At 46.6% G+C, this 13487-nt stretch overlaps 1 protein-coding gene across 6 annotated transcripts in view; it reads right to left on the reverse strand.

The window, feature by feature from the left end:
* CNGA3 (cyclic nucleotide gated channel subunit alpha 3) overlaps positions 1–13487 on the reverse strand; it is a 46750-nt gene that overhangs the window by 18247 nt on the left and 15016 nt on the right. For 5 of the 6 annotated variants that reach the window (XM_072742916.1, XM_072742915.1, XM_072742914.1 and 2 more), the window contains exons 2-4: positions 11084–11202; positions 2609–2722; positions 303–482 (exon numbers count right to left, since the gene is read on the reverse strand). In XM_072742916.1, the coding sequence (XP_072599017.1) occupies positions 303–482; positions 2609–2722; positions 11084–11169 (380 nt within the window). In that variant the 5' untranslated portion in view covers positions 11170–11202. Of the gene's footprint in view, positions 1–302; positions 483–2608; positions 2723–3355; positions 3425–11083; positions 11203–13487 lie in introns of those variants that run through there. The other variant, XM_025992506.2, reaches the window with a different exon arrangement.

The raw sequence follows: 13487 nt of genomic DNA on the forward strand, positions 1-13487 counted from the left end.
CAGCATCCCCAGATGCATTTAAGAGCTCCAGTTCCATGGGGTGCTGGTGGAAATTGTGTGCAGGGTCAAATGAGGCTGAGGACTCTGGTTAGGGGGTTCCCTCTCCTGTGGTCCTTCTTGGACTTGGGGCAGCAACTGTTAGAGCATGCAGTATTCCCCAACCACAGACACTTTCTTCAAATTATGGGTCATGAGACTGGTGCTCCGAGCCACCCACGCAGTGGATCTAAGCTGCAGGAGCAAAGAAGTGCTTCTTGCTCCACCCCACCTGGTGCGGGTGGCCCATCCATTTGGTTCCTTACCTTCTCCCCCTGTCTGGTGGCTCCTGGCTGCCCACATTTGAGTGGGCATTGCTTTCTCGGCTGGACACCTCCTTGAGCTCGGCTCCGCGGAAACGCTCCAGGAAGGAATCTGGTCTCTGGGCCTCACGATGTAAGTGCCTGGTGGCCCATGCTCGCAGCGAGATGATCAGACGAGATACCCTGGAAGGCCGTGGACAGGCAGCCGGTGCAGAGAGAAAAGAGATAGCCCTCTTTTCCAGGGCTGGGGCAGAAGCAGAGATGGCTGGCAGGACACAGGTCTTGGGGGTCCTGGGGCCCCTGGGCTTGGGTGTGCACCTCCCCTCTCCCTTCTCCTCCATCATCTGCAGCCTGAGACAGAGCTCTCTAGATAGGGGGCATCGTCTTCAATATAACATTGCCCTTTTAACACTAGGACTTTGCCAAAGGCATGATCTTTCAAATGGGCATTAGCAGCTTCTCTGCTTATCATTCCTTTTGTAGAGCTCTTTGTTATGACTAGTAAGCATAGGAATAGGAAAGAAAAATAATATGCAAATGGTGATCAAATTTAGAACAAGGTTAGAGGAACAAGTACCCAGATAGACTTACGTACATTCTTTCCCTAACCCTTGTCTTATTGTGTTTCCTCCTCAGACTTGTGCATAAGTTCCTTCTCCTGGAGCCAGACCTTGCTGGGGTCTCCAGCACCTGGTACTAGTCTGTCCCTGTCCCCAGAGCCTGTCTTAGCTTCAGCCTTCCCTCAGCTGTGCCTCCTGCCTTCCCTGTTTCTTCAAAAGGGGAATGAGAAGAGAACCTGAACTGTTTTCTTGGTTTCTGGTTGCCCTGACTTGGCACCTACAGTGCACGCCACTGTTTCCAATAAAATAAGTTCTGAGCAACCTAGAATGAGGTCATAAGCTGTCACGTGCCTTGACCCTAATCACATACATGGGCACTTTGCCTAAGAGAATACATTAAAGCGAGAAGATGTTCCATGCACAGAGATGTTTACAGCTGCTGCTACAGACATATGTTGAAGTGCTTGCCCAGCTCAGCCACTCTGCTCTGGACACTCCTCCCACCCCCAATCTCCCTCTGCTGAGGGGCTGGAGCCGAGGTCACACTCCCGACTCCAGCTTCAGCTGACAGGCCCAGGAGAGTCACTCAAGCTTCTGAACTAAAAGCCATTCCAAGATGGGGTTGGGTGTTTCAAATAGCAAATAGCAAAGCCTATTTTCAGCCTGTGCCTGGTGATATATGAACAGAGAAAGCCCAAAACAGAGATGTGCAGAAAAAAAAAATCAGGAAGATCATGACACTCCAGAAATGAGAGGGAGAGAGCAGGTGCTTCCCCTGCTCCCCTGTCATGAGCCCCATTGGCTCCCTTTCCATGAGGTGGTCTGTCTGAGTTTGCACCAGCCTCCGGCCTCGGCCCTCCCCCAGGCCTTTCAATATGAGCTGGTTTGAAGGTGTCCTCTTCCTTGCAATCAATGAGCCTTAAGACAGCATTTTATTAGTAAGACAAAAGCACTGAAATCATGTAAATGTCCAGCAACAAGGGGCTAGTGAAATAAATATTCCTCCAGTGCAAAATACAGAGAATAACTAGAAGAATTAATTTTTGCAACAATCTTAAGCAAAAACTGCAGAACACGTGACTATATAAAACTATAGCATTGGTTAAAAAAAATTGGTGGAAGGAAATAACAAGCCCCACATTTGTTGAGCACCTGTTGTGAATCAGCACCTGGCTCTGATGCAGCCCTCACGTTGTTCGAGGTGTCTCCAGATGAGATCTGGAAAGGTAAAATGACTTCTTCGAGGTGGCACAGCTCTTGAAGCCGGAGTGCAGATGTCATCAGCTCAGAGCCTACATAATCTTTCAAATCCTCCTGCAAAGACGTGTGCTCGGAAGCCTAGACATGCACCTGTGAGGGCCTGCTAGAGGCTGCCTCAGACGGCGCTACGGAGGTCCACCACGGGTCTCCTGCTGCTGGCTGGTCTTTTTTCTCAATTCTTTCTGGAACCCTTTGGGTTTGGCTTTTTTCTAAATTCTTCCAGACTTGAAAGCAAGTACCTCGATATCACTTTGTATGAAAGCAATTTCAGATAACAGTTTTTCTTAGGTTTTTCTCAGCTCAGGACACTTGACCTGAGAGGTTATTACTCAGTGATAGATTTCTGACTGCTCTTCTCCTGCCCCTTTCTTCTCCACATCTTCAACCCCACTTCCACCACTGCTCCCCCATTTCTTCCTGAGACTCAGCTCCCTTCCTCCTGCCTCAGCTTCCCTCTTCCCAAGGTGAGCGCTGAGCCTGCTCGGTTACCTGGCCTGCCCCTGGCTGGTGTAGGAGCTTTGCCTGGACTCAGCCTGTCCTCTGGTCTCCATGGCGATCTCCTGCTGCAGTTCTGACGAAGTCTCCTCGCTCCGCGAGTGGACCCTAGGAAATCAAATATGCAGCAGACTAAATTGATTTCAAGCTCATCCCCTCCTGGACACACTCAGGGATGAGATGGCCAGATGTCCCGCTTAATGAGGAAAGCCGCCAGCACCGGTCTTCACTCTGTCCGTCCATGCACCAGCAGGATCCAGCAGATCCTGCTTTTAGGATAAACGTGGCCTTTCCTCTCCAGCGAGCCTGACAGAGGAAGGTAGCCCATCCAGCTACTTGCTGCCCGTGGACTTAAGGAGGCAGGCCAGCAGCACATGCTCCCCATCAGAGCTCGGAGTGGGGTGGCCTGTTGCCCGCCAGCGGGAGCCACGGCAGCTGTTTCTACCCAGGGATTCCAGAACAAGGATTCTGGTTCAAACACGTCTGCATAGTGAGATCTATCTGCTAAGGCCAGACCGCATGTACGCCACAATCACACTCCCGGAGCAGTTATTTGTGTGCCTGTCTGGCAGCCCTCCCAGGAGCCCAGTTGGTATGTGGTTAAGAGTGTCCTGGAATATTGTATGGCATTGGCCTAGCCCTCCGTGTGCATTTGTATACTGCTTTTGCATGAAAATTCATTTCCCCTGTGCCCTCGTGTCAAACCCTAACTTCCGTCCCCTGCAGTGCCAGTGACCTCACCTGTGCAGCGCAGGGCGAAAAGCATGAGCACACATAGAACCGATGCCCACAATTCAGTATGAGCACCGGTCACATCAGCAGAGCCTTGGTGTTTGTCAAACTGCCTGGAATAAGACCAATGTGTTTGGACATATTTACCTTTCGTTCCCTGTCTTTTAAAATCTCCCAGGGCTGAAATTTGATCAGCCTGATTAAAAGCCATCCAGGCATTGGCCCCTAGGGATTTACACTTCATTCTATGAGTCTTGAAGAGCCCAGGCAGGACAAATTAATTCCATCACGTGACCTATTCCAACCTAATCAGCCTTCTTAACAAGGTGGCAACACAGTTGAGGAAGTAAGCAATAATTAATGTCAGGAAAAGGCTCTCTCTCTCTCTCTCTCTCTCTCTCTCCCTCTCTCCTCGGGTGAGGGATTAGAAGGCAGAGTCCTGCATCACAGCCGCTGATCTGCTGACTCCTCTTTGTACAACATCCTTGCCATGACATCCTTGCCATCTCCAGCCGCAGGGCACTCGCTACTGTCTCATGGCCCACATGGGCCATCTTTGTAGCAGGTTCTTCCCTCCCTCAGCTCCCTCAGACCAAGGCTAATTTTTTTTGGTGCTGGAACCAGAGTCAGGCCACCTCATCTTCTATATGACCACCTTTGTGTAGCTGGGACATGGAAGGGACACCTCTCACACCCATGCCACATCTGTTTTTCTAGGCTGGAACCCCCTAGCTTACTCGGCCACGCCTCATCAGATTCAAGGCTCTTCCCCATCATGGTCATGCTCCTGTGAGCAGATTCCTGCATTCCCACCTGACTGGGCTTGGAGACTGAGGCCACTCTGCTGTTCCTGGACTCTAAGCCAGAGGTCATTGTAGGTTTGTGAGTTTGTGTGCTCATCAGCCAAAACCCAGTCTTGGAACATGGGTTGCGGCTAAGCCAGAAGATCCTATCTTGTGCATGTACAATTGATTTGTTGGAAGTCAGTATTAGACCTTTCTATTTACCTGAGTCCCTGGTGGATGTTTTGGGGCCCTTGGTATGCAGTGGTGCCATACTAGCCTTTCCTCCCAACTCCATCTCATTCACATGCAATCATAGGCATATGCCATTTATTGACTGTTTACTGTATGCCAGCCACATTGATCTTGTCATTTAATCCACATAACCACTCTATAAGAGAGAAAACTGGAATTCAGAGAGGTTAAATAATTTCCCCAAGACCATACAGCCAAGTGGCAAAGCTGATATTTGAATGTCATTCCATCCCATGTCAGAGCCTGCTCTCACCCACTCCATGAAGCAACTCTCTGTATTTTCACATATGGCACTGGTCAAAGCAAAATTTAATAGGACATGGCTGAGGACTGAGCCCCGCGGCATGCCACTAGAGACATGGCTCTGGTCTACCGGGCTATACTATTTGGGCATGGCTCTTTATTTTCAAGCCATCTAATTGAATTGGCCCTCTCTACCCTTAAAAGACCACTCACGTTTTGTCCTTGCGCATATGAGAAACCTTGCCAGATGTCCTGCTGCAGTTTGGAAGCTCTGATCCCCTTGCCTTTCTAATAATCTGCATACCAGGAAGGTGGAATGCACATTCCAAGGCGCCAGGGTCATTCCCAGAAGAGGGAGCAGTGGGACAAGTGAGTGAGTCCATATCTCTAGTCCCTGGATGCTAGCAGCTGGCATCTGGTGGGGTTAGGGCTGCAACAACCAAACACTGGGCTGCAGCTCCATCAGGGTATGTGTGCCCGGAAGACACGGAGGCAATCCCAAGGGTGAAAGTGTTCTGTCCCCACCTGCAGTTCCTCAGGGAGCTCTGGGCACCAAGAAGTCGGCCCAGCATTCCTGCCTCGTCTGCGCTCTGTTAATTACATGAGGACACATCCTGAGATCAGATTTATTTGCATTAGTAGCAAAGGAATCAATGACATCAGAGCTGATGAGGATGTGAGGAGGGCAAAACCCACCCCAGACTCCAAAGCAGCTCCAAAGCAGCACCGTTACTGGCAGTGATGAGGGCTGGCATGTGGGTGCTAGAACACTCCTGAAGGACAGGCAGCAGAGTGGGGAGCCAGGAGGCCTGGGTTCAAATCCCTACCCTAACATCTATTAGCTAGGTGTTCTGTGAGAGGGTCACTTACCCTCCCTGAAGGTTTTTTTTTTTTAAGGTTTTATTTATATATTTATGAGAGACACACAGAGAAAGGCAGAAACATAGGCAGAGGGAGAAGCAGGCTCCTAGTGGGAGCCCAATGTGGGACTCGATCCCAGGACCCAGGAATGACGACCTGAGCCAAAGGCAGACGCTCAACCAGTGAGCCACCCAAGTGCCCTACCCTCCCTGAAGTTTTATAGTCTTCAAAAAGGAACTAAAGGAATAATTGGTGATTTCATTTCAACTTAAGCATCGTTCAAACAGCCAAGTCCAGAAAAGGCATATTTAGCCATGAAGAATAGGGACCCAAAGGGGCCTTTCTTTTCAACGCATCTTGCCACTTGTTTCTGATGCTTGAAATTCTCTGATGTCTCCTAGCTCCTGAGGCTCTACCCTTGTTAAGTGCGTGGGGGTATTTAGATAGTAAACCCAATTAGTTATTCCTCAGAGACATGGATTTTATGAAGCAGATGGAAGAGGAGATGGGAAGAGAGAAGAACCAGATGTCTGAGGTGACACTTTGAGTCCCCAGGGACACACAGGTATGGAATAAAGGGAGCACCTTCTGGCAACCAAAGTAGGAATGGGGATCCAGAATCTTCCAGAGAAATAGAGAGGCAGGAGAGACTGGGGGCCAGGCCCTGTCCTGCCGAGAGCTGGCGGAGGGGCCGGGGGCAAGGACCTGATGGGGACTTCTCTGTTAAAAACAAAACAAAACAAAACAAAACAAAACAAAACAGTGAGCTGATCAGGCCAGGACAACCCCAAAGCTGCCCTCCCGCTTGCCAACTCCGACTGTCGGCGGTGACGACAGAGGTGACACCTGTGCAGGAAGGAGTTCCGTGAAGGTGGTAATTAGCAGGAACAAGAGCAACCAGCACAGCACAATGGTGTGACTGTTTCCAAAGACAAGGTAATTTCAACTTGTGAAAATTGTTCATCTTCTAAGTTTTCTTACAAAGAGGAACCTCATGTCTGTGAGGTAAAGGTTTACCCTGTCACTGGGAGAAGACAGGGGTGCTCATCAGAACTGCAACTTGTCATTAGCTTTGCACTTTGTGGAGCACCCGGTGACTTTGGGGACGTAAACAAACCTTGGAGAACATGGTGGAGAAGATGATCCCTTGTCTTTCCCTCCTCTCAAGCTCTGAGGAACTTGAATGACTGATATGCACTGCCATTGGCCACATGTGACCAGGGAACTAAAGTGAGTGCATTTTTGTCTTTGGTCCTGGGGTAGCAGGCTGAAAATGGTTTTCTTTGGTGATAATTGCTTTGGGCTCTGCTCAGAGAGCAGCACGAAGAAGGCTTCTCTTCTGTAGGATACAAACCCCTGTGCCCCAAAGCTCGCCTAAAATAGCTACACCAGGAGATTGATCTGAGATTTGAGGTACCCTCGGTCCTTGCTGCACTCCTCTGTAGCAGATTCTTAAGTCTTTCCCTACTGCATTATCTTTTCAAATATGCCTGACAGCTCTTAAATAATCAAGTCAACTAAACAGATCTAAATAGAAAAGAAAAATTCAAGACATTTTTATTTCTGGTATTTCCAGCATTTTGACTTTTTTGGTTCAATGACATGTTTTTATCCTTCCTTATGGCTTGTCACTAGGAAAGTGATCCCAATAATTTAAAAGGAGAAACAGAAACCTGGCTTTCCAATTTGGTGAAAGATTTGGGGGACATGGTGTCTCAGGGGATGGGGACATGATCTCTCCTCCGTCCTAGGGGCATTCAGCAAAGGGTCACAGTGACACACAGATTCTCAGCATAGCTTCTTAATATCATCAAGGACAAAGAATGATTAATATTTAAGGACAAACATTCACAATTATTTCTCCCATAAGCTTTCTAAAAAGATTTGAATTTTGTGTTTTATTATTTTTGAAAAGTTTAATCTCTACATCCAGTGTGGGGTTCAAACTCACAACCCTGAGATCAAGAGTCACAAGCTCTACCAACTGAGCCAGCCAGGTGTCTCAAAAAGGATTTGAATTTTAAATTAAAGATCTATAGTTTGTTGAAAACTGTTTCCTCCCTAAAAGTAGTGATTTGAAACTTTAAAATTCTTATGTATATGTGCCAGAGTCCCTTGTTCAAACGGATCTTATAGAGAAAACTAGTCTGTCAGTATTTAGATGCTGGGCTGTGCTGGGAAGCAGAAGAGGGGCCTGGACCCCACCTCTGGCCCAAGGCTGTTCCACTCTCAGCCTGTACATGCATGCTCAATCCTTGGTAACACCAAGCAACCCATTCTAGAAACTTCCATCTGTTAATACAGTCCTGCTTCAATAACATAAAGCAAACATCTCTCTCATGAAGGAAGCATTCTTTCTCTCTCTCCTTTTGCAATCTCCACAGCATCTCTATGGATTCTGTATTAATCTGTCAACAAGCTTTTTCCACAGGAGAGGTTGGGCAAGGCTCCAAGTGAGGCTTAATGAGACTGGACTAGTAGTCAGGCTGAGAAAGTATGACTTGGTCACAGGCAGGAAATGGCCAGATCCAGATGTCAGGATAGCTGGAGCTCTCTGAGGTCAGAGGAGGAGAAGGCTTCCAGCCTGGAACACCAGGGAAGCTCCCACAGGATGCGGAATCGTTTCCAAGACTGACAGAGCACTGACTGAGCACTTCCTACACAGCAGGGGCTGCGCCAAGAGCTTTCACCTGTTTTAACCTCACCACAGCCCTACGAGGTCAGGACTAATCCATTTTTCAGATGAGGAAACTGTAGTTTGGAGCAGTTGCACAACTTTACAGAGCTGGTCAGTGGCAGAGCCAATGTTCAAACTCACCCAGCCTGACTCTGAGCCTCTTAGTCACCATGCTGGTTGGGGGTGGGGGATGGAAGGAGACTGAAGGGCTATTTCCCATCCATGAAGATGGCAGATAGAATTATCGAGGGGTATCAATTCAGAGCCCTGACTGTGTGGCTGACTGACCCTCCGAGTGTGCATGAACCCAGCATGAGCTCACAGAGTCTCTTGGAATCCAGCAGTCCATCGCTGGGGTCTGTGTGGCTTCCACTGATGGAGCTAGCCATTTATTTTGCAAAGGGTAATCTTCCAGGAGACTCAGTGAGCTCTCTTGAATAGCCTACAGGCTGGACTGGGCTTGTAGGCTGCTGGCTGAGGCTGAGCCAAGACGAAAAAGACAGAGCTGGGCCGCAATGGTACCTGGTGAAGTAGGCATTCTGGGCAGGAGCCCTGGCCCTCTAACCAGGCCTGCCTTTTCTTGAGTATCTAACTGTAAAGAGCCAAACTAAGACCCTGTTGTTCTCAGTCCCAGGGAGTCTGGAAGCTCCATGAGATGCTCAGATTATACCCCACTCAACACAAAAGGAGCAATGGGGCAAATGAGGCACCATTTTGCCTCAAACTCCCCTGATCCTAACAGCCTCTCTCCTTCTCCCACTGGGCCCAGGTCCCAGGAGCCCAGTGCTGCCCAGGGAGCTTGACTTTACTGCTTGTCACATGTATAGACCTTCCTCCCCCTCCACAAAATCTTCTTTGAATACCCTGCCCCAAGAGGTTTATTAGCACAGGTGTGAAAAAGAAGCTATTAACGCATACCAAAGTCACAATGCACAGATAGCTGTCCTAAGAGTGTTCTTTTTTTCTTTTAAATTAGGGGCAATGGCTTAACCTAAAGGAATAAGTCCCCAGTGGTGGGACAATGGTATATTGACAGTTGGCCAATTAGGAGGGAGAAATTTGAGTAGAGTGAGAATTTTGGATAGTCCTGAGTCACATCAAAATTCCTGGGGCGGGCAGCCTGGGTGGCTCAGCAGTTTAGTGCCACCTTCAGCCCAGGGCATGATTCTGGAGTCCTGGGATTGAGTCCCACATCGGGCTCCCTGCGTGGAGCCTGCTTCTCCCTTTGCCTATGTCTCTGCCTCTCTCTCTCTCTCTGTCTCATGAATAAATAAATAAATAAAATCTTTAAGAAAAAATTCCTGGGGCCCCAGCACCCTGTTAAAATAATTGGAGCCAATAAATATCTGTTGGGATGCTTTGAGATATTCCTCTCTTTGCTTGAATCTCCAAAGGTGGGGTCCTAGGACTACATAAGTTTGTGATGATAGGGACTCAATCTCTTTGGAAATGATTGTCTGTTACTCATGAGCAGAATTAGCTGAGGAGTGGGACCAAGAATCTAGACAGAGGGGCACCTGGGTGGCTTAGTGGTTGACCATCTGCCTTTGGCTCAGCTCATAATATCCCAGGGCCCTAGGATCAAGTCCTGCATCAGCTCCCCACAGAGAGTTTGCTTCTCCCTCTGCCTATGTCTTTGCCTCTCTCTCTCTGTGTATCTCATAAATGAATAAATGAATAAATAAATAAACAAATAAATAAAATCTTTAAAAAAATAATCTAGACAAAAAAAATGTGAGTCTGAGAGAGGAAGTGATATACATTGGTAACTGAGCAGAAATGGTGGATGAGGGCCCAGTACCAGGGAAGTGAGAACCAAGAGACTGTCATTGCAGTTTGTTGTCATTGGATAATATGTAGTTATCATGGGAGGGAGAAGTTTTTATGGAAGCGAGAAGTTTTCAGTGTTATATATATAGGACAACAATAACATAAATATTGGAAATAAGGTTTCTCATGGTTCAACTTAAGCAACCCACTGAGAATTTAAGGAACATAAAAATGTAAGTCCATTTGCACCAAAAAGATACACTCCCACTTCCTCACTATTGTGCCAGGAGCTTGGAAAAGATGCTGCTCTATTTTGCAGTTGAAGAAACTGAGGCATGGAGAAATTAAGTAGGTTTTACCCAGTTTACTGTTAGTTATGAACAGGGCTAGAAGTAGAACTCAAGCCCCAGATTTCTCTATGGCTGCCTGTGTGGGGATGTCATTGATGGGGCTAATGGCTTCATTGGCAAGGCATGGCCCACTCCCTGCAGACCATGAACACAGCATGAATCCTGACCTTCCGTTGGAAGCAAGGAACAAGGCATCTGATTCATATTCCATCCCTAGCACTGAGGATAATGGCTGGTGCAGAGAGTCCAATGAATGTCTGTTGTGTTCATAAGAAAGTATGGCAGTTTAGAAAAATTTTTACAGTAAAATTATATGCTGCATTTGAATCTTCATTTTTTAAAAGATTATTTATTTATTTATTTTTGAGAGAGAGAGAGAAAGAGAGATATTGAGATAAGTGCCTGAGTGGAGGGAAGGACAGAGGGAGAAGCAGACTCCCCACTGAGCAGGGATCCCCAATGTGGGGCACAATCCCAGGACTCTGAGATCATGACCTGAGCCAAAGGCAGTCACTTGACTGACTGAGCCTCTAGGTGCCCTGAGTCTTCATTTTGTTACCTTTTAGAAGTTACATTACCTTTTGAGCTTCATTTTCCACCTCTCTAAAGTGAGAATAAAAACTATTTCAGTGGGTTTGTGAGGCTTAAGTGAGATGGCTTAAGTCAGAAGGAGCACTGTGAATAGTCAGCACCCTCCGATCTGTGGTTGGCCACAGGCTAAGGCATTCTTTACTCCACAGTCTAGATCAGCTATGGGAACAACTCATTTTAAGGGCATAAAATGAAAAGCCTGTCTTACCTGCTGAGGCCATTTTCAACGTGGTCGAGATCTCTGTCCATGGTCCTTACCACAGGGTGGGAGACTTGGGTGTTAATCTTGGCCATCTTGTTTTGTCAAGTTCAGTCCCAAGGTGGTTGCTGAAACATGAACACAAAGCAGATCACATCAGGACAGGGAAGCAGCTGCAAACCCAGCTCATTGTTGGTCGGTGCTATTTCTCCAGGCAAGCCTTGGCACACACATACCCTCTTCCATTTCTCCCATAGTTCCAGCTACATTGCACTTTAATTGGGTATCTTTGGGGTCTTCTTACCAGCCTGAAGCACAAACAAGGTCTTTCACTCCTCTGTGTATGCTGTGATACTGAAGAGCTGCTCAAAGCTAAATGCTGATCCAGCCAATGAATGAATGATTGGCCAAGCTGATATTTGATTTAAGCAAGTTAAATCCTCATGATTCTGTGGAATGCTATGATGTTCCTCTTGTCTTTCTTTTTTTTTCTCTCTCTCTCTCTCTCTTTTAAGATTTTATTTATTTATTTGAGAGAGAGAGTTAAAGAGAGAGAAAGATCAGAAGGAGGGGCAGGGGGAGAAGCAGACTCTCCACTGAGCAGAGCCTGATGTGGGGCTCGATCCCAGGACCCCAGGATCATGACCTGAGATGAAGGCAGATGCTTTACCAACTGAGCCACTCAAGTGCCCTGGTTTTCTCATTTACTTATTTTTATCACTTAGTTTTCATATATTTTAGTAGCTCCCCAAATACCATTTTAAAACAAAGCATAAAATCAAACAATACTTGACATTCATAAAACCTTTACAATGTGATGTTATCCCCAAATATGCTTCATCTCATTTAATCTGCATAATAACCTCATCAGATATTTACAATTTTTATCCCCATTTAAAGATGACTAAATTGAGACTCAGAGATATTAAGCATCATGATCAAGCAAAGAAATAGGTAAAACCTGTTGATGGCATGATCCTGGTGCTAGAAATCAGACCATGAATACTCTCCCTTCAGCAGACACTGAAAGGTGCCCCTATTATTGATGAGAAAGGAAAGCTGATGTGAGCACAGGGCTGGTGTGATGAACACAAAGCTTGGCCAGTTCCCTTATTCTTGATCAAAAGAATCAAGGGATTCTTGTCTCAGTAGAGACAACTCCAGAGAAAGTGATTTCGAGAAATAGTCCAGTGACACACTCCAAGACTAAATTAATTCCATATCCAAAGGAAGGACAATGAAAGGAGCCTAGAATACTATGCTAAAGCATGGATATAGCCCTGCTCACCACAGTCAACCCACTGTGTGTTTACTCAGGGGGCAATTGTCGGTACAGTGGTCTTGATTCATCTCTGATATTTGAGAATTAAGTCTGTGGTTTAAATTTTATACTTTTCTCAATAGATCAAAAATTGTTTCAGTTTTTAAAAACTTTATTCACTTATATAACAGCGAGTTTCTGGTTGATTGCAGGAGATACAAAGAACTATAAGATGAAGACTGTTCTCAAGGGTCTTATAGTCTAGTAGGACAGATGATGGATACCAGAGGGTCCTCCAGGCTGTGTTAAGGAGCTTGAGTTTTACCCTGAGCTCAGCAGGGATGTGGTCAGATATGCAAAGGCCATTCTGGATGCACTGAGGAGGACATATTCAGGGAATATGAGTTGATGTGAGATGAGCAGATACTGCTGCAGTACCTCGAGAGAGAGAGTATAGTTGCCTGAACTAGATTTGTGGTAATGAATCAGATAAATTAAAAAACTACCAAATGGATATAATCACTGGGACATGGTAATTAATCAAGTATAAAAGGTGATGAGGAGGGAGGTGCTGAGCATGATAGCAGTCATGCTACCTAGCCATTGATGGTCTTGTACACTGGTCTAGGGCATTGATGGTCTTGTACACTGAGGCAGGGATCCAGGGGGAGGAAGCAGGCTTGAGAAAGAGAATGATTCTAGTTTGAGGCGTCTATGGAAACTTTAGAGCAAACACAGGAAATAAATGTCTTCCATTAAAAGCAATAAGCCAGGGGCAGCCCAGATGGCTCAGCGGTTTAGCTCCGCCTTCAGCCCAGGGCATGATCCTGGAGACCCAGGATCGAGTTCTGCCTCGGGCTCCCTGCATGGAGCCTGCTTCTCTTGCTGCCTGTGTCTCTGCGCCTCTCTCTCTCTCTCTCTCTCTGTGTGTGTATTGTGTATCTCATGAATAAATAAATATTTTTTTAAAAACCTCAGCTGAGGTGAATATTTTTTTAAAAAGCAACAAGCCAATTTGAAATTGTTCATCCAATGCTTTTTTTTTTTTAAAGAAAAAGATTTTATTTATTTATTCATGAGAAACACACAGAGAATGTTTCTCTCTCCTGTGGGAAGCCCGATGTGGGACTTGGTCCCAGCACCCTAGGATCA

Source organism: Vulpes vulpes, chromosome 16 (assembly GCF_048418805.1).
Source record: "Vulpes vulpes isolate BD-2025 chromosome 16, VulVul3, whole genome shotgun sequence".
In the NCBI taxonomy this organism is placed as follows: domain Eukaryota; kingdom Metazoa; phylum Chordata; class Mammalia; order Carnivora; family Canidae; genus Vulpes; species Vulpes vulpes.